Raw genomic sequence first — 26,568 nt, forward strand, 5'->3', positions numbered from 1 at the left:
AAAAAAGGATTTGGAGAGGTAAAGCACCACAGTGAGGCTCCATCAATTCATATCTTTCTTGGATTTAAAAAAAATAGCATGTAGCTATAAGTTATCGGGGTCGGGGAATATATTCCAGTACTACAATCATATCTTAATATGTTACAGGCAGGAGGAGAGGGGGAAGAATCAACGAGTAAAACAAAGAAATAGAGATTCCTCTTATAATATCGGCCAACATCCAACTTACGTGAAGAATCCTTTTGTATTGGAAAAATCTCATAATTATTTTCATAAATTCAAGGCCACTAAACACATCAAGTATATTTCAGGAATGACAACGGAGTCTACTGTTATCGAAACAGTGTGTCCATGCTACTGTTGTCAACAGGCCCAGCATGGTTTTTTTTATCAGCCATTACTGTGGGAGTCTTGGTTTCTTCTCAAATAGGTCTGACCCCTACTGTCAAGTAATGGTTGGTGATTATTTAGGTAGACCCAGAAAGGAGGCCAGGACGGGGGCACCTTAGGCCCACCAGCCTCAATGTCCTCTTCTGTAAGATCCAGAAGATCTCTAAAGACCTTTCCCACACTGTACTGTTGGACAGAGGAAAGCAGAATTGTACAGCCCTTGACAAAGGGCTCTACCATTAATATCACCCATGGCCTTCCTGATTTCTACCTTGTCCTTCCTACGTTTTCGATTTTAATCAAATCTATCCTAATTCTTCTAGAACAAAAGACACAGTAGCTAGCAATTTTTACACTCCTAGTCCTCCTTTTCTGCCTGCCTCCCATCCCTCTTCTTCAACCCAGAATTTCTTCATTTATTATCCTCATATTCAAGGCAGAAAAAATAAGGCTAATAAAATGTTTGAACTCAACGAACCCATTCATGGATTCAAAAGACTTGAATTCCTGCATGATAATAACTGTCCAACTCAGGAGGTGAAGCTCTATCCATGAAATATAACACTTTCAAAACATACACCACAGGAGGTCATGAGAGAGAGTGTGAAACACTGGTGCGATCTTTCCTTTGGGATCTGAGGTGGAACATGTTAGGTGTCTTCCTCAAGGAAGGAAGGCCTCCTGGAATATTTTCTATCAGTACTTGAGTGGACCTGAAATCCAAATCCTTAATTTGTGAATTGAAATGTTGGCACAAGAAAAGGGCAGTAGCTCACCTGATATAAATCACACAGCTGGTTAAGAGCAGGATTAGGATAAGAACACATTTGCTCTGTCTACTGTACCGCATTGCTTTCATCATTTCTGGTTCTTTTATTTTTCCCATTCTTCTCTCATGGGCTAGGCTTTAAACCACAGGAACTCAGAGTAGGATCAGTGGGAGAATGGTGTGGATGACCCCACATGGACAGTGGTTCGCTTCTCACACTAGTCCCATCCCCTGGCAGCAAAATGATCACTAGGTCTTTCCTGAGAGCTCCAAGGTAGAGCAAGAAGAATTAGCACCGTGTAACAGCACTGGTTTTCACCCTAGAGGTGGAGATGTCTCAGCGTATTCTCTGGAGTGAGCGGGATGATGCTCAGCAAGGCTCCAGAGTCCCAAATCCATATTTTAAGCAGATCTGTTCCATTTTAGCCATTTTATATATCAAGCTTCCAAATAGGAGTCCATTTAACCAGAGTTCCCAGCTATGGTGGACCACTGACATACTAGAAATATGCAAGGAACTGTAGACCAAAGATATGAATTTAAGCATGTGGTTCTCATTTTCTTTTTGTGAAGATTAAGACAAGTCATTTCACATTTCTGGTCCTCAATTTTGTCACATATCAGATGGGTTAATGACTAATTCCCATGTGCTAAGTAACACAAGACACATCCTATTCTACATGCGCTTTGTGTGCAGTAAAGCACTTCCAAATCATGAACGTTAGCACATGCTACTGTTATAGACAGGCTCAGCAACTTTATAAAGAAGGGATGCTGAAGGAAAGAAGGCTGACCCCAGTATCTCTAGTGACTTATGATTGGTGTGATTTTACCCTGATAGGACACAGGACTTTCAAGTTCCCATCCTAACAGCTTTCAGATGAGTTACTGGCATTGAGTTATTTGCACTGAGGACATACTGATAGAGGGATCACAGGGAAACGTAACACTGTATATGTTTGTTGTCTGTTGCCTGAGATTTCTGGTACTGAGTAATCACTGTACACAAGGCAGAGAGACAGAAGGGTAGAATGCATTTGCAGAAACATACCTACCTGCCACGTTTCCAGGCTTATCTCATAACACTTGCCCTACACACCCGGAGCTCCAACCAGGCCGAACTATTTCCAGTTCCTTAATATATGTACTTAAATACCATAGAAAGCCTCCTCTAACCTCTCAAGGAAGGGACAGAAACACCTTCCTCTATGAATCCATAGTGCTTTTTTCAGACACCTCTCATTATAGTAATCATATATCCCTGTCATCTGATTACAAATCTGTTTCCAACATGAGAAGTCCCTTGTGGAATGAGGAAAGCTATGAACGGTACTCCTCTTGATTTTAATCTGCAGTGCCTGCTTTCGTTAGGGACTAAACCACTGCTGGTCGACTGAAGAAGTATATGATTCAATGAATAAATAAATTTTAAAAATCGATACAAACTAGCACATAGTTAAATGTGATTTTCTCAATTTGTGGGATGGTCTCTGATAAAAAATAAATAAATAAACACATAAAAACCAATAGGAATTAATTGACTGAGTAGATCACCAGGTAAAATGCCAGATAGATGAACTTTTATGAGATAAGAATAGATGCCCCACAACGTCTTTCATTTTAAAATATTGACCCTATTTCCCATTTTCTCTTTTTGATCTCTTCTTACTCAGCTGCTCTCCTTGGATTTGTGCAGACTAGCAAACTTCTTTTAAAATTCAAGGCAAAATCACTATGGCTACTGTAAACTCTGCCCTGGAGCACCTAGGGACAGGCTCAGACCTATCACTTCCAAAGGTAACATTGCTCCCGCATTTGATGTGTCCCTGTTCAGTCCGCTTCTCCAGCCATTTAAACTTTCTAAAATGAACAGATACAGGTAGGGGTGGGAAAAGCTGGGGGTAAGAGAAAAGATAGGGACATGGGCTTATATATAGATAAAAAAAACAAAAGAAATCGGACAGAGTGGTTAAAAGTATAGGCTTAAAAGTGGTTAAAAGTATATGGAACTTGATCACCTGGATTTGAACATGAACTCTGCCATGTGTGAGCTGATTTGACCTTTGGCAACTTTTTTACCATCTTTGTGCCTCCTTTCTCATCTGTGGAAATGTGAATAATGACTACCTCACAGGACTGTTGTGTGACTTAAGGAAATGCTGAGAATTGCAGAACTTGCAGCATGTTTGGCACATAGTAAGTACTCAGCGATACCAGATTGTATTTTCCAAGGAGGATGACAACAATGTCTCATGTACACATGCTCTTCTAGAACCCAGCCAGTCTCACAAAAGGTGGAGTGTCCCCTGCCCTTGACCTCAGGCAAGTCTTTGTGACTACCTCAATCAACAGTGTACATTGGAAATGAAACTATACCTAATTTCTAAAACTAGGTCATAAAATGCATGTATTTCCACCATGTTCTTTTTGGATATTTGCTTTTGGAACTCAGCCAACACATTACAAGGAAGCCCTAGTACTCTGCGGAGATATCCATATGGAGAAAAACCACAGTCCTGACATACAGCTCTAGCCAAGCTGCCAGGACCAACTTTCTGGCCATTAGTCAGGTATCTTGAAAGTGAATCCTCCACGCCCAAGTCAAGCCACATGAGCAGAGATAAGTCGTCCTCATGGAGTACTATGAAAATTGTAGATTTGTGAGCAAAATAAGAAATATTATGTTTTGGGGTAGTTTATCATATAAAGATGACTGATATATGAAGTTCCTTATCAATTGAGTACTGATACAGATATAGAAATACATAAAATTATCTGTATTTTTATGAACTGAAACTCATCCATTCCATCAAAAACGGAGTGCTTGCTTTGCTTCAAACTACATATTATTAATTTCAACAGAAACAGTTTTTTTCAAAAGGCTGTTATAGTTTATAAAGAGTTTTCACAAATAAGATGTGTACATCAGATACATATATACATGTATCTGATATATACATGTATCTGATATATACATGTATATATGTATGTATATATATATATATATATATATGGCAAATGATAGCTCCATATTACACACTGAGTAACTACATCTCAAGGAATAAAGAACTTGACCAAGATCACACAGCTAATGAAGGCAAATCAAGTCTCAAAGCCAGATCTTTTTACTCCAAATCCAGTGCTGTTTCCATTACATCAAACTAACACTCCAGACACAGGAGTGTGAGTACAGGTATTTTGATCCAACCCTTGGCTCAGCTATAATCTCTGTGGCTTGAGCAAGGCCCACTATAAGCCTTGGACTCCATGAGAAAATGAGGTGGATAGATCAAAAGATGTCTAAGATCCCATGCAGCTCTAACATTCTCAGAGTGTGGAATTCTGCCTACATCTGTTAGAGCCTTTCACTACTTCTTATTCCTTCCAAGTTCTATTCTTATCTTGATATCACACCTGCCTCCTCCACTCCCTGCCTTGACACACCCAGCAGATTCCATAAGCAAATTTGTATTTGCGCTAAATGCCTATGGACAATAAGTCTAACTTCATCCACCCTCTTCTGTAGTATGCTGGCTTCTGAGAGCTCCCAATGATCCCCACCTCCTAGTATTCATACCCTTGCATACTCCCCTATACCTGAGTGTGATCTGATCCTAGTCACTTACTTCTAACCAATAGAAACTAGTAAAGGTAATGGGATGTCACTTTTACAATTAGGTTACAAATGATATGACCTACATCTCGCTAGCAGACTCTACCTATTGCCTTCTTAGCTCCAATTCTTTGATGTGATGAGCTGCGATGTTGGAGAGGTCCACATGACAAAGTGCTGAGGGGAGTCCCCTGCTGACAGCCAGCTAGAAACTATGGCCCTCAGTCTAACAACCCAGGAGAAACTGAACGCTGCCAAAAACCATCTGAGCTCGGAAGCAGATTATTTCCCAGTCAAACATTCAGATGAGATGGTAGACTCTCAACCGATACTCTGATTTCAGATTTGTGAGAGACTGTGAAGTTGATGGTCCAGCCAAGTTCTGCCGAGTTTCCTGGCCGACAAAAAAATTAAAACATAAAGATAAATACACATACGTGTACCTACAGGTCTGACAATAAAGTTTGTGAACTTGTTGCAACAATGTTGCTAACCTTTTTTGATATCAGAGGGATTATTCACCATGAAGTTGTACCAACTGAACAGTTAACCAAGCTTACTGTTTGGAAGTGCGGAAATGGCTGTGTGAAAAAGTTAGACGACCTGAACTTTTCACCAACAATTCATGGTTCTTGCATCACGACAGTGCACCAGCTCACACAGCACCGGGCACTGTCTATGAGGGAGATTTTAGCCAGTAAACAAATAACTGCATTGGAACACTCTCCCTACTCACCTGATCTGGCCCCCAATGACTTCTTTCTTTACCTGAAGATAAAGGAAATATTGAAAGGAAGACATTTTGATGACATTCAGGACATCAAGGGTACTACAACAATAGCTCTGATGGCCATTCCAGAAAGAGTTCTAAAATTGCTCTGATGGGTGGATTAAGCGCTGGCGTCGGTGCATAACTTTCCAAGGGGAGTACTTTAGAGGTGACCATAGTGATATTCAGCAATGAGTATGAGGATGAATTTGTGAACTTAATTGCCAGACCTCGTGTGTGTGTGTGTGTGTGTGTGTGTGTGTGTGTGTGTGTACGCTCGTATATATAAATATGGTAAAGTGTGTTTTTAACAAACTTTTAAGCAGCTAGGTTTTAAAGCAATTTGTTGAACAGCAATAAAGAACTAATACAGAGATCCTCTGAATATCACTAAAGGGAGAAACTCACTAAAAACATGAAAGTCCTGTCCCTGTCCCCACCCCCTAACATCTCTAGCCCAGGGGATCAAAAACAGGACACAGTCTTCTTATATTTTCATTCACACCAACAGAAACACAAGCCCTAAGGAACCCAGAGAGGCCCCGACAGATATTAGCCATATCCTGAAGAAAAAGTAGGGAAGAGTTTCACTGAATCAAGCTGAAAGGCAAACAGAAATTAGGGGTGATACATGAAAGGGAAAATATCCCTTTCTAGTAGAATAGACCCAGGTCAATGTGGACACTCTGTACAGAGTTTCTCAAGAAGATGAGAGACATCACTTAAAAGCTGCCTTATAACTCTAATATCGTGGACACCGAGAATGGAAGAAATGAGTAACAACTGGACTCATTTGCAAATAGGAGCCTGGGTCTTAAGAGAGAGTGACTGACTGACTTTATACACTTATTCATTGCAGAACTGAAGGAGAATCCATTTCTCTTGGCTCAATTCAGTTCTCTTTCCAATGCAAAGGTAAAAATATCCCCAACAAACAAACAAACAAACAAACAAATAAAAAAAAACAAAACAAAACATTTTAAGCAAAATAGCAACTCACTTATTTCATCCTTAATAAATGTAACTTGTAGGGAGGGTAACTTACATAAAAGGAGACTGAAAAAAATCATAAAATGTGCACAGGTATGAACCACGTCTTACACATATATGTATGCTTTCAGATGCATACATACCAATGGGCAAGTTCTAATGGCTTATTTTTTTTTTTAATTGCTAAGTGAAAGAAGTCAGACAGAAAAAGCAGAGAACCCTATGATTTCACTGATACGTGGTATAGAAACCAAAAACAACAAAGGAACAAGACAAACAAATGAGAAAGAAAAACTCATAGACACAGACAATAATCTAATGGCTTATTTTTAAAAGCAGATTAGGAGATAAATCAGTGCAGGAAGAAAATAAAAGGATTTTATATGAAAAGTGACGAGTTTCCAATGTACTACTTCCTCCTGAAAGCAGATAAGTCAATATTTACCTTAGATAAGTGGGGAAAGGATGTGCTTATCATAAAATATATGATGTCTAACATGATATTGCATCTGATAACTGGGATGAGTTTGAAAAACATTTGTATAGTGCTTCATAATTTACAAAGCAATTTCATGCACAGTATGTCATTTACTTCTCACAAAACCATATATGGTAAGTAGAAGAGGTAATCACATCATGAATGAGGAAAATGTGCTTCAGAGAGATAAAACAATGAAAATTCCTGCTTCTAAATATGGAAGGAATGGAACTGGGATTCTAGTTTTCTAAATCTAAATACTTAGTCCAAGCATTGCAGATGAAAATTCTCAATTAAACAAAAATCTTCCAGATTCTTTCAATTTACTATGTAACCAGGGGAAGACATTTCTCTACATTTCCTCCTCTAGAAAATTAAGACATTAGACTAGTGTTTGTTGTTGACACTGGATTGAGCCTTAAGAGTATACAGCTGTGGAGATGAGAGAAAGAAGGAAGATTTCCTTTACAAAACATTTGACAAACAGCTTTGAAGGGTTCTCAAAGTGTGGTCCCAGCATCAGCACCATCTGGAAACTTCGTAGAAATGCAAATTCTTGAGCACCACTGCAGACCTACTGAATCAGAAACTCAGGGAGTGGAGCCCAGCACTCTCTGTATTACAAGTCACTGAAGAACAGTGACTTGAACCATAGTTTTAGATGCTTTAGTTTCTGTGCAGGTAAGATATGAGAATAAATTATAATAATAGTCCAATGTTAGGCTTGTTAAATTGTGACAAGTTTATAATCTATCAGTTCTGATTTTTGATTTTAAAGTGAACCTAAGTCAGTTATCAGAGGAATTGCCTTGTAATCTACAGAAATAGATCATGATTCATGCATGTGTCAGAGAAAAAGACAAGACTGGTTATCCCTCTAGCTTTGGCTTTCGAGTCCATCATTAGAACCACTGCAAACACCAAAAGGACTGGACAAAGGCTCCGGGACCGCGAGACTCACATCCTCTGGGGTATTACAAAAATGATGCCCAGTTATACGAGACAGATCATCTATTTCAGAGATTGGGAGGGATATCACTGATCAATTTTATATGTCACAGACAATATTATATGTCAATCTTCTTACATAAAAAGAATAATAAATCAGACAATTCAAGAATAGGCATCCACCTCTCAATAAGATCCGCTAATGCAAATAGTGCTAATTATATGCCAAACACTGTTTTAAGTGCTTTACACATGGTAACTCATTTTATTCCTCATTACAAACACGTGAGGTAGATACTAATAATTATGTTCGTTACAGAGTTGACAAAGTCACACAGTGAGAAAATGGTAGCGCTAGAATTTGAACCCAAGACAACCTGGTCCTAGAATTTATGATTTTAATCACTACAATATACTTCTTTCAAATAATCTTAAATTCTATGAGGTTTGTTCCAAATCATCCCGAACACTATAAATTTGGGTTCAAATTATCTTAAGGAACACGGACTTGGTCTTTCAATGGGCAGATACATCCCTCTAGTCACACATATGACTCCCATCAACTTCAACCCAGTTTTAGGAAAAATCTTCTATAGTGAATACTACAAGCACAGAAGGGGAAATCAACATAAATTTTCTTTCACACGGGGAAAAGGCCAGACCAACTCAAAACTAAAATCACCATGAGAGATCATCTCATTTCTCAAGTCCAACTTACAGATATTGAAACAGACCCAGAGAGGTAGTGACTACTCACTAGATATCTTGACCCATCATGGAAATTCTGGCCCTCATATGACATCATAAATAATTGTTTCCAGAGTTCTAACCATGTTATTTCATTGGCCTGTTTTTAAGAGATGACATGTTCTTTGCAAGGCTGAAGAAGTAAAGTGTCCTGTTGCTTGATTTTCACACTGTTTCAGGTATAACTCTTCTCAGTGTTCACCCAAAGTTTCACTGATATTCATAAAGACCATCTTCAAAGTCATTCAAGGATCTCATCAATAACAATTTTAATAAATAAAACATCTAGACCAGTTACCATGGCAAACAGCACAAAGCCATTATTGAGTTGTTTGCCTTAGGAAGAGAAATAGTTAATTTGGGGCGCGGCGGGGCGGGGGGGGGGGGGGGGGATAAAATCAAAGTCTTTCCTTCCAAGTTTTATATCAGGGAATAGAAAACTGCAAGCCCTGTAACCAAGAATGAGAATACCATGAAATCCCAGCATCATTGAAGGAATTCGCCCATCTGTTGCTTGAATTCCTTTCAAAGCTTTATTGCTCAAATTCATTTGGTAACGATGATGGCGGTGAAAGCAACAGTAGCAATAGTGGTATCATGCACAAGATAGTATATTCACACCTTTTATACACACCCATTGTTTCATGTGGTCCTCATGTCAACTCTGAGACAAGTTATTGATTCAGGTTAATAGCTGAGGTTAGAGAGCTTAAAGAACTCATTTGTCAAATACCAGACTATCATTTCAAATGCCTCCAATAAAGGCAAACTTGCCATCTTCTAAGGCGGCCTACATTGAACTTCTACTGTTTTCCTGATATTAATATTGCTGGCTGCCTTTCTCAGCTTGTAAATACTGGTCTATCTTCGCTCGCTGAAGCTGCATAGAATTCTGAGCCTACCTGCAGAGATTCCTATACAAGTAAGAATAGGAGTCACAAAACAGTCTCTATCACAGGGGTGTCCAAACTGAGGCCCGCGGGCCAACTGCCGCCCGCAGTCCATTTTTAATTGGCCCCCAGCAAATTCAAAAACTACATTTAGTTTACTTAAATAAACCTGGTGAGGCAATGCGTACTTCACCTCGAGTGAGTGGCCCGGCTGTTTGTGTATTTTACCGCATATGGCCCTTGGTAAAAAACATTGAAAAAAGTTTGGACGCCCCTGCTCTATGACATCCAGGCAAAGTTTTACCAAGTCCTCTTCTTCAAGCAACATCCTGTATCTTCTTCATTCTTAGTATATATATTCTATGTTGTAATTGTCAGTTTGTATTCTCCCAACAGACTGTAAGCTTCTTTAAAGTGAGAGCCATGAACAATTTTACCTGTGTATTTCAGGAACATTGCTCAATAAAAACTTTTTTAAAAAATTGAGATATAATTCATATACCATAAAATTAACCGATAAAAATGTACAACTAGTGGTTCCCAGTATATTCAAGGAATTGTGCAATCTATATTATCTAATTCCAGAATATTTTAATTTTTTTCCAAAGTAACTCCTGTATTCATTGGTAATCACTCCCTGTTCTCCCCTCCACCTAGCCATTGGCGATCACTAATCTTTCTCGCCTATTCATATAAATGGAATCATTCAAAATGAAGTGTTTTGTGACTGGTTTCTTTCATATAGCATAATGTTTTCAATGTTCGTCCATGTTATAGCATGTGTCAATATTTCACTCCATTTTATGGCTAAATAATATTCATTACATTATATTTATTCATCAATTGATAGATATTTAGGATGTTTCCATTTTAGGCTATTATGAATAATACTACTATAGACATTCATGTATACGTTTTTGTGTGCACATGTGTTTTAATTCTCCTGGGGACAATGGGAATGGAATTGCTTGGTCATATAATAACTCTATGTCTAAGCTTTGAGGAGCTGTTAGCCTTTTTCCAAAGTAGCTCCACCATTTTACAAGCAAACAGAAATGTATGACAGTTCTAATTTCACTTCCCCCTTGCTAACACATTTTATTGTGTACCTTTTTTATCACAACCATCTCAGTGTGTGTGAAGTGGTATATATATTTGGTATATATATTTGAAGTGGTATATATATTTGAAAAAGAAATGTCTATTCAGAATCCTTTGTCCATTTTTAAATTGGATTGTCTTTTTCTTATTGAGTTGTAAGAGTCTTAATATAGTCTAGGTACAAATCCCTTACCAGATATATGATCTGTAATGTATTCTCCCAGTCCATGGGTTGCTTTTTCACTTCCTTGGTGTCATCTAAAGCAACACTTTCTTGATGTCATTTGAAACACAAACCTGTTTAATTTTGAGGAAGTCCAATGTATCAATTTATTTTCTTTAGATGTTTGGGCTTTTCGTGTCACTGAAGATTGCTCCTGTGTTTTCTTTTAAGAATTTTTATAGTTTTAGCCCTTATATTTATGTCTTCAGTCGATTTTGTTTATTCTTCAGGAAATTTTGCTAATTGTTGTATATTATATGAGGTAGGAGTCCAAGTTCATTCTTTGGCATGTGGATATCCCGTTGTTCCAACATCATATGGTGAAAAAAACTATTCTCTCCTCATTGAATATTTTGGCACCTCTGTTGGAAATCAATTGGCCAGAAATGTAATAGTTTATTTTTGGACTCTGAATATAAATTTCTACTGACCTACAAGTATACCTGGTGCCAGTACCACACTGCTTGATTCCTGAAGCTTTGTAATAAGTTTGAAATTGGAAAGGATGAATAATTGCTTTTCTTTTTCAAGACCATTTTAGTTATTATGGGTCCTTTGATTTTCCATATGAATTTTAGGATTCACTTGGCATTTTCTACACACCCAAAAAAAGAAAGCTGGAATTCTGATAAGGATTCCTTTGAATCTGTAGATTAATTTGGGGAGCATGGATTTTTAACAATACAACTGACCTTTGAATAACATGAGGATTAAGGATGCTGAACCCCCCCACCCCCCCACACACACAGTCTAGAATTCATGTATAGCTTTTGACTTCCCTAAAACTTTACTAATAGTCTACTGTTGATAGGAATACTAATAACATAAAGTCACTTAACATATATTTTGTAATGTTCTATGTATTACATACTGTATTCTTACAATAAAGTAAGCTAGAGAAAAGAAAATGTTACTAAAAAAATCATAAGGAAGAGAAAATACATTTACAGTATTTTTAAAAATTTGCATGAAAATGCACCTGAGCAGTTCAAACCCCTGTTATTTAAGAGTCAACTGTGTTATGTCTTCCAAGTAATGAACATAGGATATTTATCCACTTATTTAGGTCTTCTTCAATATATTTCAACAATTCAACAGAAATTGTATGTTCAACTAATAATCAATGAATAAAAGAAAAAAATGAATAAATAAGTGAATAAACCAATCAATGAATAAGAGAGAGAGAGAATCCAAGCAGCTCCTGGAAAAACATACACAATGACCACCTTCTTGAACCCCATTGCCATTCTCAGAAAGCCACCCTTTACCAGTTTTCAACATATTTTTCAGTCTTTTCCTCACACCTTCAGCCATAAATTCTAGTGTTTCTTTCTCTTTTGCCCATCTGATATTATGGACAGTGGTGGGCAGGTGATGGTTTGAATGACACCATTTCCAGTTGCACCCTTCCTGCTGCAGGAAACTTGTTCTAACACAGCTACAAACAGACCACCATGATCCTCCCTCTTTTTTCTCCCCTTGTTGGCAGTAAGGTCTGATTTACAAGTGACTGTAAAAGTAGATTTCCCCATAAACGAAGTTGCACATCATAACTTTTATCTATGGTAGGCTGACTGACGAGAAAAGGAGTCCTACTAGTAAAGGAGTCCTACTATTAGTCCTCCTAGTGTAGTCCTAATTAGTATTACATACAACATTAAGCCATCCAGGATGCTACTTATAAAAACTGTTTCCTGGCTTTTGACTACTTTAGTAAAAATCAGTTTATCACGTTGGCAATTTGGGAAATAAAACATCACTTTGTGTAGGTTGGGTGGCTGAGAAGGGCAAGAAGACTCCATATTGCTAAGGAGCTTAGCACTTCCAGCAGTACCTAAGAATTGTCATTTTCCAGTATTTTCATATAAGTAGTATAATATCAAGATGGAATTAGAAAAAAAATTAAAAGACTTCACAAACGATTCAGGTAATGTGCTTATATGCCTCACTACTAGTACTTCAAGTTTTTTGAAATACCATATTTCTTAAAAGGAAGAAATAAATATTCTCTTTAGCCACTTTAAATCTTATATTTTATTTATACCACTTACTATGTTACTTTAATGGATCCATTGTTTACCATCAATATAAGCAAAGAATTCACTTAGAACTCAATTGTCTCTTTAAAAACGTCTGAAGTTTACATATTTAAAGATGTTCACAGGCACATATAGATAGAAAGTTTATTTCCATTTGAAAAAGCATGAGTTAGATTTAGGCAATTAGTTTTAGAATGGCTTATAATCCGCACATACTTACAATATATCAAATATCAGGGGAGATATCAGAAACAATGTGGTAAACGAAGGAGGACATGAATGGTAAAACTTCAAGCAAAGGGTCATATGATGATTCTGCATATTTTTTTTCTTTTTCTCCTTAACAAAGGAAGCACATATCTATAGTTTACCAATCAGGTGATTTTTTTTGTCTCCTATCATTGAATCCAATAATTTACCACATTGATCTTTGTATTAGAAAACACTAAGTGATATATGGTCCTCTCTTTTCAGCAGTACTGTAGAAGATACAGAAAAGAAGTTGATGTTTGTTTTTATATTATCCCAATACTCAGAGAATAGGTATAGTATTGCATTATAACTCAAGATAACATCATCTCAATTAAGTGCATTGCTTTCAAGTGATATAAGGCAATGCCGGGATAAAACTAGAAATTTTAGCTGAATCAGTGTCTACCATTAAGCTGTCCTTACGAAACTCATCTGCTTCAGCTGTATTTAATATTTTATTGGTGCAATTACATGTTAATTATGAAAAAATCAGAAAGCAGGTATCTTTTGTGGTTCACTAACTCGATATCAATTCCAAACTGGATTCTCTGGCAGATTCTAGGGTGTGGATACTTGCATCATTACTGGATTTTATGACAGCATTTACTTATTTATTCAGCAAATATAAATTTGCATGCCACTTGTGTGCCAGAAAACAAAGAATACCTTGCCTTAAGAACTTCATGGTCTGGTGTTTATCATAATTATTTCTTTGCCATTGAAGCTTAAATCATTGCCTGCTTTTACACTGTCTCTATAAGGTATACTCTGGAAAGTTAACTTATTAGAACTTGAACTTTACATTTTGAGTAATTTGTGATTCAGAACAACCAAACACAAACCATTCCCTTCTATGGTCTTGAACCCTAATATGACAGCATAGTTTAGATACACATTTGGGTTAGAGCCCAAGGACCAAAGTAGAGAGACACATTACAAAATTCACAAGTAGCCACTTACAAATAAAAACTACCTGCTGGCTCAACAGCGGTATGTGCCCAATTTGTATTTTTCATTTCAATAAAATTCCAGTTTACAGTGTTAAAAGGAAATATGTGCATTCAAATTATGAAACAATAAATTAAAGTTTTATATCTATAATTAATATATTCTCTAAAAGGCAATATATGACTTTCCTGGTAATTTTTCCACAGTATGGAAAAAACCTTAGCAGTTATACACCAATGTGATAGTTTATGTAGGGACAGACCAGTTACTCACCATGACAAATGATGATATGTAGGATTGGTTATTAACCACCTCCAACCTTGTGTCTAGAAACCATCATTACCAACATTATAGTTTAATTTGGCTATACAGCATATAAAATAAATGAGTATCAAAATGGACAAAACAGTGACCATATCATATCTGAGGTAAGGCTTTTTCTCTTAAAACACAACACGCCTATGTATTTGCTACGGTAAAGTCCATTCATCTTGAGTAAAAAATATAGCTGGATTTGTATTTTGTTGTTTAGTTGCTTCTTAAATTAAAAAAATAAAATAAAAAGGAGTCATGGGGTTTCAGACGAAGGCTACTACCAAAATAGACATTTAAACAGTGGGAGGGGAGGAAAGAAATACGGAAACCAGTCCTGACAAGAAAGCTCTTTAATTTTGCAAATGTGATGTGTGCTTCTGCATGGACATAGGACTAATTATTTCCACTGAGATGCTGTTGTAAAATGAAGAAGCTCAACAGGCAGCTTTGTGTGTTACTTTTTAAACCAATGCCTGAACCTGAGTGATTCAGTGTCATTAACACAGTCATCACTGAACCAAGGTCTTGCAAACAAATCAGAGCTAAAGGCTACCACAGGGATGAGGTCAGAATCCCACAGAAGACACCCCCATGCCTCCCCAGGCTCTGGTAGAGCTGCTTCCCCAGGTAGTTGGTGGCGGCCCGCTCCCGCTCAGCTTCTTCCAGCATCACTGCTGAGAGCTAACCTCCACCATACACTTGGAGCGTTTTCTTGGACTGGGGCATGGAAAATAGACATTTTTATGCAAATCATTTGTAAAGGTACATTTTCAGCCTAAATTTCTACTCTGCCAATGTTACATTTTCATGGCACTCAAAACTGAGTTTTAAAGTTAACTTTGTTATGCTCATAACATATGACACAAACACAAGCATCATCTTCTAAAAAAGGAGGGGGGTATAAATGTTATTGAGATGCAGTTACATACAGTCTAAAAATTAATTGCCCTTCATCAAACTCATGGCATGCAACTCTGAGTCAGCCAACCACTCCTCCAACCCCACCTCATTGTTATTTAACTGTAGAAGTGTTATGGCAGGTACAGACTCATTCAAAGTAACTCAGATCCTTTCAACGTGGTCATTGCAAGAATTAGATCTTTTTTTTTTTCTTTTAAAATGGTATTTTCACATATTTTACTTTTCTGTACGTGGTTATCTTACGTATGAGATTTCTACAATGTTTCAACTTTTACCACAGCTCTCAAAGAAAGCTCTTAGTAAGCAGACACTACAGATCCACAGACAAATCCGTTTTTTTCCAGTGAATGATGACAGCATGCTCCTAAATTTTTCCCAGGAGAATACGGGAAGAGGAAGGTGACTCTATCCACACCTATTCTCTTTTTCAGCAGCATGAGACCCAGTTCCTATGTCAATTCCCAAGAAGACAAACAACCAGCAAGGCCCCAGTCTGCAGGGATGGGAGCATCTCCTTACACAGTGACAGCACGTTGCAGCTTTCATCTCCCAGTAGCCTACATGTTTGGGTTGCATTGAATAACATGAAATATTAAACATTTAATTACTAATTAATCTCCCCTGCAGCTGCTCATGGATTGTGCAAGCTAGAACAGGGAGCTGAAGAGAATAGACGATCCTCTGCACTTCGAGACTCCACCCTGATTATGCTGCCTGCAAGCCCTCAGGCCATGTGAATTCCTAATAAAAAGCCTTCCATACAACACACACACACACACACACACACACACACACACACACACACACACACACCTGTAGTAATTTCTCTGGTTGCCTCATAGATTATTACTCTATGAAAGGAATTCAGCGTAGGAGCAGGGGGATTGCAATTAAAGACGCATACATGTGATCAAACAGCATTTATGTAACTCAGTTTTCAAACAAAAGAATGACAATACTTTTTAAATGCTTTAAATGAGGAAGATCAATATAGCATTTACAGGGTAACCAGCATTCAGAAAGGATAAGCCCCAAGCCTACAAAGATCAGAAGCTGTAAAGCAAGCTCCAGACACAAGCTAACAATCCCAAAACGAAGTGGGAAGAACTGGACTGAGTGAACTATCGTTTGGAACCAACATCTTATTCCTTAGAACTCTAGTACAATATGGTATCTCTGCAAGGGGGAGTAATTATAGTTCTCATGCCCATTTGAGAAATAAAGAAAAGGAAGCTCAGGCTGGTGATATATACAGTTCATACAAATGGAGCTCCTTTTAGGAAGGTGACCACATGGAATTCAGAAAACAGTATTCTTATTGGCAGACTTGGAGCCTAAGATATTAAATTTTGCCCAACCCAATCCTTATCTTCAAAATCTCTCCAAATTTTTTCACACTAGTCTACATGAGGATAGTGAAACTGCATTTGATCAATTGAAAAAGAACTTGATTAAAAAATTACCAAATCCCCAGTTACCAAGAAATATTCATACAAGATATCTGAAAGTTCTTCCAAATCACCTATGCACCAGCTCCAACTCTACCAAAATTACTACAGGGAAGAAAAGGCAGATTTTAGTAGGAATTACAAGACCAGAACTCTAGCCCTGGCTCGGAGGAGGAGGAGAAAGAGAAGAAATGTAAGTCCATGATTTATCTTTTGTCTTCTAAGAAATCAAGAGAATTTCAATCTGACCTCTTGTGTAGCTCTTCCAAAGTGCATAAGCTGCACTGCTACAAATGAGGCCAGATGGGTGGGGTCTAGATATCCAATAACTGTCATAAATTTCCTGTATGTCTTTGAATTATGTTTTTGATTTCTCTACTCCTTTGTTATGTTTCCAAGACATATTTTAGAGAAAATACCACCAAAGGGAGGCATTTTGGAATAAACTATTTTAAAAATGAAAGGAAACCAAACTATCCCTTGATTGCTGTTATCATCCCCAGGAAACCATTATGTCATGTTTCAGGACAAAGAGAAAGAATCATTCCTCCTGCCTCTAATTGGGCCTCACTGAGGAGTGTTCTTTCCCTCTCTCAGCAAAGACTTTCCTTCTATACAGTAAGAGTCTGGCTACACGACCTCAAAGGCCCACCTAGCTCTGATACTCCATGATCGTCCCACCTCCTCTGAATTCTCACAGCTGTTCTTCTCACACTACTCCCTAACACACATATTTTAAAATCGTTAGAAATTTTAGCTCCAAACAGTAAGTTAGTTTAATTGCACACCTTTGTGCAGGGCTACAGATATATAGTTTTACACCTTATTTAAAATTTGCTAAAGGAGTTACCTCCAAACCCACTGTAGGTAGAAACACCATCTACCCTCAATTCCTCCATGTATTATTAGAGCTCTTGGGCATCAAGAGGCCTATTTCGGTACTAAGTGCATGTAGTTTCATCTGCCTATCCCCTTTGCACTCCAAATACCCTATACTGCATTTGAGCGAACTTGTTCTTTAAACAAGGCATTCACTTTCCACATTCCTTGACTTTCTCATTACTGTTATTCTCCCACCTCGAATCCCATGCCTTTCCATGACATAGGCGGCCAAGTAACTCAAATGCTCTCGGCTCTGTGCAGTCCTCCCTGACACTTCCCTAGAAAGGCATAAAGCAAAATGTTAACACTCTTATTTTTGATTTTCCAATAATTTCAATATCTGGTGAATCACACGATAAAGAAGCAAACTGAAGCCCTTCTGTGGCCTTTAAAATCTACCGTATGCTTGTTTCCTTGGTAAGACTACGAATTACTATAGAGCAAAGACATGTTGATACTAATCGTTATATTTCTAATGCTTGATCCATAGTAGGAAATCAATGAATGTTAGGTGAATGAATGAAAATGTAGAATTAAGCCACATTTCTCAAATAAAAATATGAATAAATAAATGAACAGATCTAAAGGTGGGAAATCTGAGAATAGAAAATGCTTCTTTGGAAAAAGGAGGGAAATGCTCCATAAAATCTATTTTCAAGTGCTCAGACATTTTTTTTCAAACTTGTTATGTGGCTAGAGCTCCTTTGGATAACTAACTGCACAAATATTGCACATATATTATTATTTTCCCCTAGATTCATGAGCCAAAGCAGCCTTACAAAGGCAATTCATAGGTAGGTTTGGGAAAGCACACAACACATGCTTGAATAATGAGAAATCAAACCTACTAGCCTACTTTTAGTAGTCAGGTGACTCAACAGGTTTTGCAATTTGCTTTGGATCAAAAATGGAAATATCAGAGTTGGACATTAACAGTCTACATTTCTAGGACTTCTCAAGTACCTTTTAATTATAACACAACACTGTCTATTGCAGACATCATCTTCTCTTGGAACATATTTTTAATATTTTCAGTGTGTGACTATTGTTCTCACAAAATATAATTATGATAACCAATGAATACTAACACATCTGACTCAGTTCCACCACAATGAAGATAATTCAGAAGAATGAGTTGCATCTCCCAATTAACTCTTGTTTTCCTAAACTGGAATAAAAAAAAAAAAGTTAGGGAGGATCATTCTTTACTTTCTGAATGGGACGGGCTCATCGAAAGTAGATTTTACCTTAATTCTCAACTTATTCTACTTAAAGGTTACCATTATGAACATTTTTAACATTGTTAACATTGTGAATTTTTTTTTTATGAGAAAGCATACTCAAGGGACACTGTTACTCAGATGACTGATTTCATAGTTTTGTCATTGGTAAAATCATTTTTTAAAAATCCTGATATCCTCAATTTGGTTCTAGAACTTAAAATCAAACATGGGTCTAAATTCAGAGCCCAGCTGTGCTCACACTCTAGTCCTATGTCCAAAAGTAAGTCACTTACCTGCTAAGTCTTAGTTTCCTTAGCCACAAAATCAGCACATCCTCCACGATTGTCTTACTCAAGTGAGAGTATATGGGAAAGTGTTTTACAGTCAGTAAAGCACTGCCCAAAGGTCAGTGATTATGAGTTTGTGTATATAATAAGATTGTTCAAATAAAAATGGAGCTACTGAATAAACCCATTAAAATGCAGTGGTTTATGGAAGGCATATGTACCACAGTCTTAAGGAACAAAGGCTATATTCAACAAAAACCTCTAAGCAGAATCTCCACATATATATTAGGGCATAAGTATTGAGGAGGAAATAAAAAGCTTAAGCAAAACCCCTATTTTAAAAAAGGGTGGGGACATGGATGGATGAGTCCAGTGGCAAAGTCAGTGGGAAACCAGGCTGGAGGCATTTGCTTGAGTGGAATAGGAAAAACGCTGAGCATCAAACAATGGTCAGAAACTAGGAAATAAGCAAGGCTTGCTGGAGAATATTTCTCAGACCCGGGCCCATTCTCCTGCATCTTTCCAGAGTTGGTCTCATTTCCTAAGTTCTTTTCTCAGAACGATATTTAGCTTTCCCCTGAATGGGAACCTTCACTTTCCCCATTATCTATAAAAGACAGGCCAAAATCTTCATCTAGCACTCAAACGTGTTCCCAGGGCTTCAGCAGGAAACCTCCCAGTGCTACAGCCACTTTAAGCCTTCGATCACCTTGTCCATAGCCTAGACCTTCCTCCCCTAGGACTTAGGTTGTTGTCCATCATTGTCTCCTTCATTACTCTTCCATCTTTCCCTCCTTCGAGACACACAAATCTGATAAATCTTCTCAGATTCTGCCACCTTTAAAAGTATGTATCACTCTCTTCCTGATGCGTCTACAATATCTGCCATAGTTTAACTAATATAACAGGTTCTGAAAGATGAAAACTTGGTTCATTTTTTCCCCTTTCAACCATCCACTCTTCTTGTCCTAACAGTTTCTCCAAAAAAAACTAGGTGCCTGCTACACGCTTGCCGTTTAGTACATGTTTACAGAAAGGAAGAGCGTGTCGACTACCAACAGGTCTGGCGAGGCTGAGAGAGAAGATAGTTAAGGAAGAGCTAAGTTCTCGTGTGTTTTATCATATGCCCCCTCAGACCTGACAGTCCTATTTTGTGTCTAGAAAGGCAACAGGGCTATGTCTGAAGAGGAAACAACGACACTTTATGTGCAGTTCAGTGTTGAAATGACAGATAGCCGAGAAGCCGGACTAGTTTTTAATTTGTGAAAGGAACCATCATGAATACAGGAGCAACTATTCAAGAACTGGAGAGAAACCGAGAGTGCTGTATGCACTGTCATGTAGTCAAGCAACCATCACACAAAAACCAAACACAGTGACACCAGTGCTAGACCAACGTTTGCATCTAGAATTCTGATGCTGTCTTCTGAGGACCCAGAAGTCCTGAAATCGATGTGCCATTCTCTTCTGAAGACCTGAGAGAGACAGAGAATGACCACCAGCAATGGAAGATCAGCTTCTGAAATGCAGATAATAAACTAAGAGGCAGAAAAATAGCAAAGATCCAAAGTAATCAAAGAAATAACAAGGTACCATTTGCACTTAAAAAAACAAATTAAATTTCTATCACCAAATTCTGGTGAGATTGAGGAAAAAAACTGTTATCTTCAAATTGCCTGTGTATGTTATTCACAACCTTTGGAAAGAAAAGTGGGAAAAAAAAAAAAAAGTAGCCATACTCCTCAATGTAGAAATCCCACTCATAAGCATCTGAGGAAGGGAAACAGCTCCAAAGAAAATAGACACAAACGTGGCCCTCTTAGCATTGCATACAGCAACAACAAAAAATGGAAGTCACTTTACATATCCAACAAAGGAATTTCTTTACAGAAGGGGTAGCCCTCACCTTATTTTCAACATAGCCAAGCTAAATCCTGTCTGTGAAGACTGTAACCACATGCAACAAAATACCCATGTATGCAAAGCCAGAAAAAGTACATGGCAATGGAATAAGAAGAGATTTAATTTTCATAACCTTTTTGTATAATGTTGTTGTAGTATTTTAAAGAACATCTAATAAAATCAACTTGAGAAGTTTCTGTCTGTTAAGTAACACATGTTAATATTAAATAAAAAGACCACTTAGACCGTTGACTCTGAAAAGATTAAAAAAAAAAAAAAAAGGAAGGGCTGTAAGCAGCAGCGTGTTGTTTCACATAATTGTACACTAGCTGTGTGGACACACTTCGGGACAGCTCTTACCTGTGGAGCCCGGGGCTTGTAGGGAGAGCTGCACTCAAGGTCAGCTAAGATGCTGGTCAAGGAGTCAATCTCAGCATCCAGGCTAGAGCGTCTCTCCTCAAGGGTCTTGCCTCCAGGATTTCCCTGCCAGAAGCAACACAGACAGGTTAACAAGGGAAATTTTCAGTTTCCATTGATATGAGTCTAAGTTCAATTTTTTCAAGTTACAGTGTGGCCTTTTCTAAGCTTTTCTGCACCTTTTTATTTTTCTCTTACAAAATCTCAGGGACGTGGTCTCGAGTAGGATTATCCCGTTTTGACAAATAAGAAAACTGAGTAGTATCAAGTGATTTTCCTAAGGTCACACAGTTATTTTTTGATGAGTATAAAAGTAAAAGGAAATAAATGTCTCTATCCTATACTCAAGGAGCAGATCCAACTGGGAAGATGTTCCAAGATCTTGGTGTCCAGAAACCACTGCTTAAAATGAAGACATTTTAGTTGAAGCAGGAAGGGGCAAAGGTGGGAGTCTTATAGTCCAGAAAGAGGAATTACAAAGGGAATCAGTGGACAGTAGGTGTCTCTGAGAGAGAGAGATGGCAAGTCCCAAGCAAGAAGCCTCAATGATTAACTAGATGCAGAAAAATAGCAAAGGTTTCTGGCTAAGGGGTTGCAGAGGAAGCACGAACAGTGGTCACTGTTCTATGGTCACTGTTCTACTGCGGTATGGATTTCATATGTCAATGTCCCACGTTATCAGAAGCACCTACTTCTACCTGCACTTAGAATCCATGAAGACTGAATAGAAGACAATAACAGTACAAGGACATTCCCAGCAGGCACTGTGGGCAGACTCAGGAAAACAAGCAAACAGTATGCCTGGAGCTTAAGGCAAGGAAATATAAAGTGAGGCGGCCCTAAGATTTGAAAGCAGGGTGAATTAATTTTTTAAGGTGACAAGGTAATAATGGCTGTGGATTATAATGGGGATGTCCCTTAAGACTCCATCAAGAAACCAAAGTGTATCTGTAATAAGACCCAATGGAAATGAAATAATGTTAAGTTAGTATAATCTAATCAATTCTATTGAACTCGTCTAAGGAAGTTAAATATCAGGATGGTTCCTGGAAAAGTTTAGAAAAAGCATTAGCCAAGAAACCAGAATATCCTCAGCAACAACAAAAGATAGGATATACCGAAAAACTATCGTTAAATCTCGCAATTCTCTAAGTAAATGTATCTTTTTAGTGAATATGTCACATTAGGCAAGAATAACATTCTGCAATTGCCTATTAAGACCACTCGTTCTCTTCCCCTAGTAGTTTGCTCACCAAACCAACTTCCCTGAACTTAGTTATTTAAATCTCTGCATCAAAAAGCCCTAAGGGGATATGACACATCAGTCAGTCTCTTGTGAATTCAGCCAGCATGAGTGAATCCCTCTGGACCTGACCTGTCCAGGCACACAGATAACACCAACCTCTCTGGAGCTGTGGACCAGCCCCTTGCGCCAAACCCAACGATTGCTGCCTGCCCCAGAGGCAGCAGGCACCCTTCTTTGTGAGCCATTTATCACATCATCTAAAGCAGCCTTGACATCATTTTCTCCTTCTGGATGTATATGCACGACTCCTCACAGCACTCTACCCCCTCACTAGTTTTGTTTATTTTTCTCATAGTATGTATCGCCATCTAACATTATCTTAGGTATATTTGTCTGTCATAGGTCTCCCCCAGGAAAATGCAAGCTTCATGAGGGGAAGGACTTTGTTCTGCTCCTCACTGATTCCCCAGAACCTTGCTGAGGACCTGATCCATGGAAATCTGCAATAAATATCTTAAGTAAATAAAAATTTACTTAAAGAAAGAAAAGAAAAGAAAGACGACAGACTCTACCATAGGTCCAGCCAGTAACCTTTCTCCGATTAACATCTTTTGGGTAAAAATAACTAAAGGTACAATAAGATCACTGGATGCTCTAATACAGAGAGTACATATTAGGGTATAGACAGGAAACCAAAGGGCTTGGAGTGCATGTTTGTGCACACCTGTGTGTGTCTGTGTATTTCACACTGAATGGCCCAAATTTGAACATCGCCCTTGTAAAAAATTAGTTTTTCATCAGCTCTTACCACAGCCCAAAATGAAAATAACAATAACAACAACAAAAATGAAAATAACAATAACAACAACAAAAACTGAAATGAAAGCTTGGTTATGTTATTTTAGAGTCTTAATTTCCAGTTTAACCAAACCCTGTAAGGCCAGTGGGTCTTTGTCCAGGGAACAGATATTTTGAAAATGCTAATCCCTCTATTAGAAGTGAGCTCATCTTTAACCCACTGAGTATTGATAATTAAATACTGTGGTATCATCAAGAGAAACATCTCTGAAACACTTATCTGTTATGGGTAAATATAAAACATTATAATAATTATGAATTTGATAAATGTTTTTCCATATACTCATAGACAGCACGATATACTGGTAAGGGCGGTGGATTGGAGTCTAGTTAAATTCTTTCCTGGACCATAGTTGCCTCCCTCTATAAAACAAGAAGAACATCACCTGCCCTACCTAAGCCAGAGAGATGTTAAAAGATTCAGATTAAAAAAAAAAAAAAAAAAAAGGATGGGGAAAATACTTTGTAAATTGTAAAGTGCCATAATTATGATGATCTTCATAAATAGCATTAATTACAGCACCAGTAACTATAAATTAATATGAATAATACAGCTATTGTTAATTATTATTATTCTTAAGGGGAATATCATTCATTAAGTGTTTCCTGGGGGTATCAGTAAAGAGACAGGATTTAATAAGCTCTATAGCATCTGTACTCTAGCAGAAAGTACATCAACTGTCCATGCCCTAAGTCACTGGGATATCTAACCACAGAGACTCAAAAGTCACAGAATTACCCTGCACTGTATAATGAAACAAGTAATTATAGCATGCAACTAGCCTGTGCACGCAAGACATCAACTGGTATCCAGCCTCCTTATTCTGCAATCCCTCTGAGTTGGGACTACTCCCCATTTTCAGTTTCTCATATTCGGTTGTTGCAATTTAATAAGTTCCAGTCACTATGTTGGGATTTTGCACCAAAAGCCTCCCTGTTGTCTTATGTGAACTTCTGATTAGAGCTTTGCTCTTACATTTTAAACCCTGTCATTAATTAGAATAGGCCTATTTCTCATTATAGAATCTCTATTTTATGTCTTAGCTCAAATAAGTTAATTCCTGCCCAAGGCCCCCCACCAACCCTTCTCTTGGTACGCTCATCTACTGTCTCAGCACCTCTAGATTCAGCAACTGTCCTACTACTCTCAACACTTTACACTAGATACCAGAGGTCACAGTCCTATAACCAGCCAACATAATCCTGCACACTTACCAACGTGTCTTCTCCTTTACTGCTTATCACTGTACCTTTGCCAGTGACCCACTGGTTAAACAACCTTCCAGAGGCCAACTACCAAAAAGGAAGATTCTCCTGACTCTTTGCCTAATGCTTTCTCTAGACACCAGGCAACCTCCTATAAAGTAGTCATGGTAACAATAACAATTCTCATATTCTTCAATTGTCACTAGACAGATACCAGTGTCTTAGTGCAGGTTCCACAGAAAAACAAAGCCAGAGACAAATGCTGGCATGTAGGTCCCAAAAAGCAGTACTGAAGGACTGGAGAGTTAAGCAGGGGAGGAGGAAAGCCAATTCAGAGGTTCTGTATTGGGATAGTCAGCAGCACGGGCAATTAGGGCCCCATTCTCCTGAAAGTCCTTTGAGGAATCCTGTGAAATATACCTCATATCATCCCACCTTAGGGTGAAAAAATAGAATATCTATCTTCAGGCTCCAGTTCCCCATTGCTTTAGAGTTGCTTATGGGGTTATAAACTCTGACATAACTTGTCCCAAGAAGTAGATTGGTGACAGACAAGCCCTAGGACAGAAAATGAGAGGAAAGTATTGCAGATGAGGCAAGGTGCCACCAGGTCAAACCTATGCAGAGACAGTTGCTGGAGCAAATGGCTGATGCATGAAGGTGGAGTGAGAGGATGAGAAGCGAGATACAAAGGGGGTCCAGTGACTGTGTCATTTTACTAACAGCTACAAAACCCACAGGAACAATCCATTCATAAGATGTTAATTTCAATAATATTCTTATTTTCATCAATTCAATAAATATGTATATAAGAAAACCTCACCAAAGTACAATTGGGTCTTATAACTTGGAAAGTCATCATTCTTAGTGCCACTACTAGAATTACAAGGTGATGACTCCCTCGATGTAAATACATAGACTTCAAAACAGAGCCCAGAACCAAAATGCTCAGCCTGGGATGCCATTTCCAAGAGTCTGACTTTGGATGGGTCATGTTTTAGCCCACATATTGCTAATGCGCTAACTAGAGGTGATAGACAAGAAGAACCAATAGTAGTGAGTTAGGACAAAGTATACATTTGTATTTACTTATACATTTATTATATCCAAATATCTTATTTCAAAATAAATTAAACTCATAGAAAAGTTGAAAAAATAGTAGAATGAACTCCACCCACAAACCAGAGTTCAACCAGAGTCAACAATGGCCAACATTTTGCCACACTTCTGCGATCTCTCTCTCTCTCTCTCTCTCTCCCTCCCTCCCTCCATCCCTCCCTCCTTCTCTCTCTTGCTGTCTCTTTCTCTCATAATAATAACAAACAAAAGATAAGAGTGATGATGCAGATGAGTTTGTTCAAATTTTTAAGGCTTTGGGCAAATTTTACAGCTGATATATATAAAATATTCATAAAATGTAGTAAGATTAGAACAATAACTACCCTTCAATAAAAGGAACACGTAGATTTGAATGAAGCAGCAGGAGAGAGAAGACTTTAAGATATTTTCCAACCCTGACTCAGATGCTCAAGGAAAACAAAGCAAAACAAAACAAAAATGAAAAGTTAAGTATTAAGGTTTGACGATAGCAAAATGTACCTTTTGTCAATCCATTGAAAGGTATATAGATTCTGTTTCTCACGGCCTTTAAACCATTTGAAAGAAGTTGCACAAACTCCCCTCCACATACTTCAGCTTGTGTCTCC

The 26,568-nt window shown here is 37.9% G+C and overlaps 1 protein-coding gene across 16 annotated transcripts in view; it reads right to left on the reverse strand.

The window, feature by feature from the left end:
* The window catches only part of LPP (LIM domain containing preferred translocation partner in lipoma), a 639,752-nt gene that overhangs the window by 306,430 nt on the left and 306,754 nt on the right, over positions 1-26,568 (reverse strand). For all 16 annotated transcript variants that reach the window (XM_081077935.1, XM_081077930.1, XM_081077934.1 and 13 more), the window contains one exon: positions 21,496-21,618. In XM_081077935.1, the coding sequence (XP_080934061.1) occupies positions 21,496-21,618 (123 nt within the window). The remainder of the gene's footprint in view (positions 1-21,495; positions 21,619-26,568) is intronic.

This window comes from Rhinolophus hipposideros, assembly GCF_964194185.1.
Source record: "Rhinolophus hipposideros genome assembly, chromosome: 2".
Lineage (NCBI taxonomy): Eukaryota > Metazoa > Chordata > Mammalia > Chiroptera > Rhinolophidae > Rhinolophus > Rhinolophus hipposideros.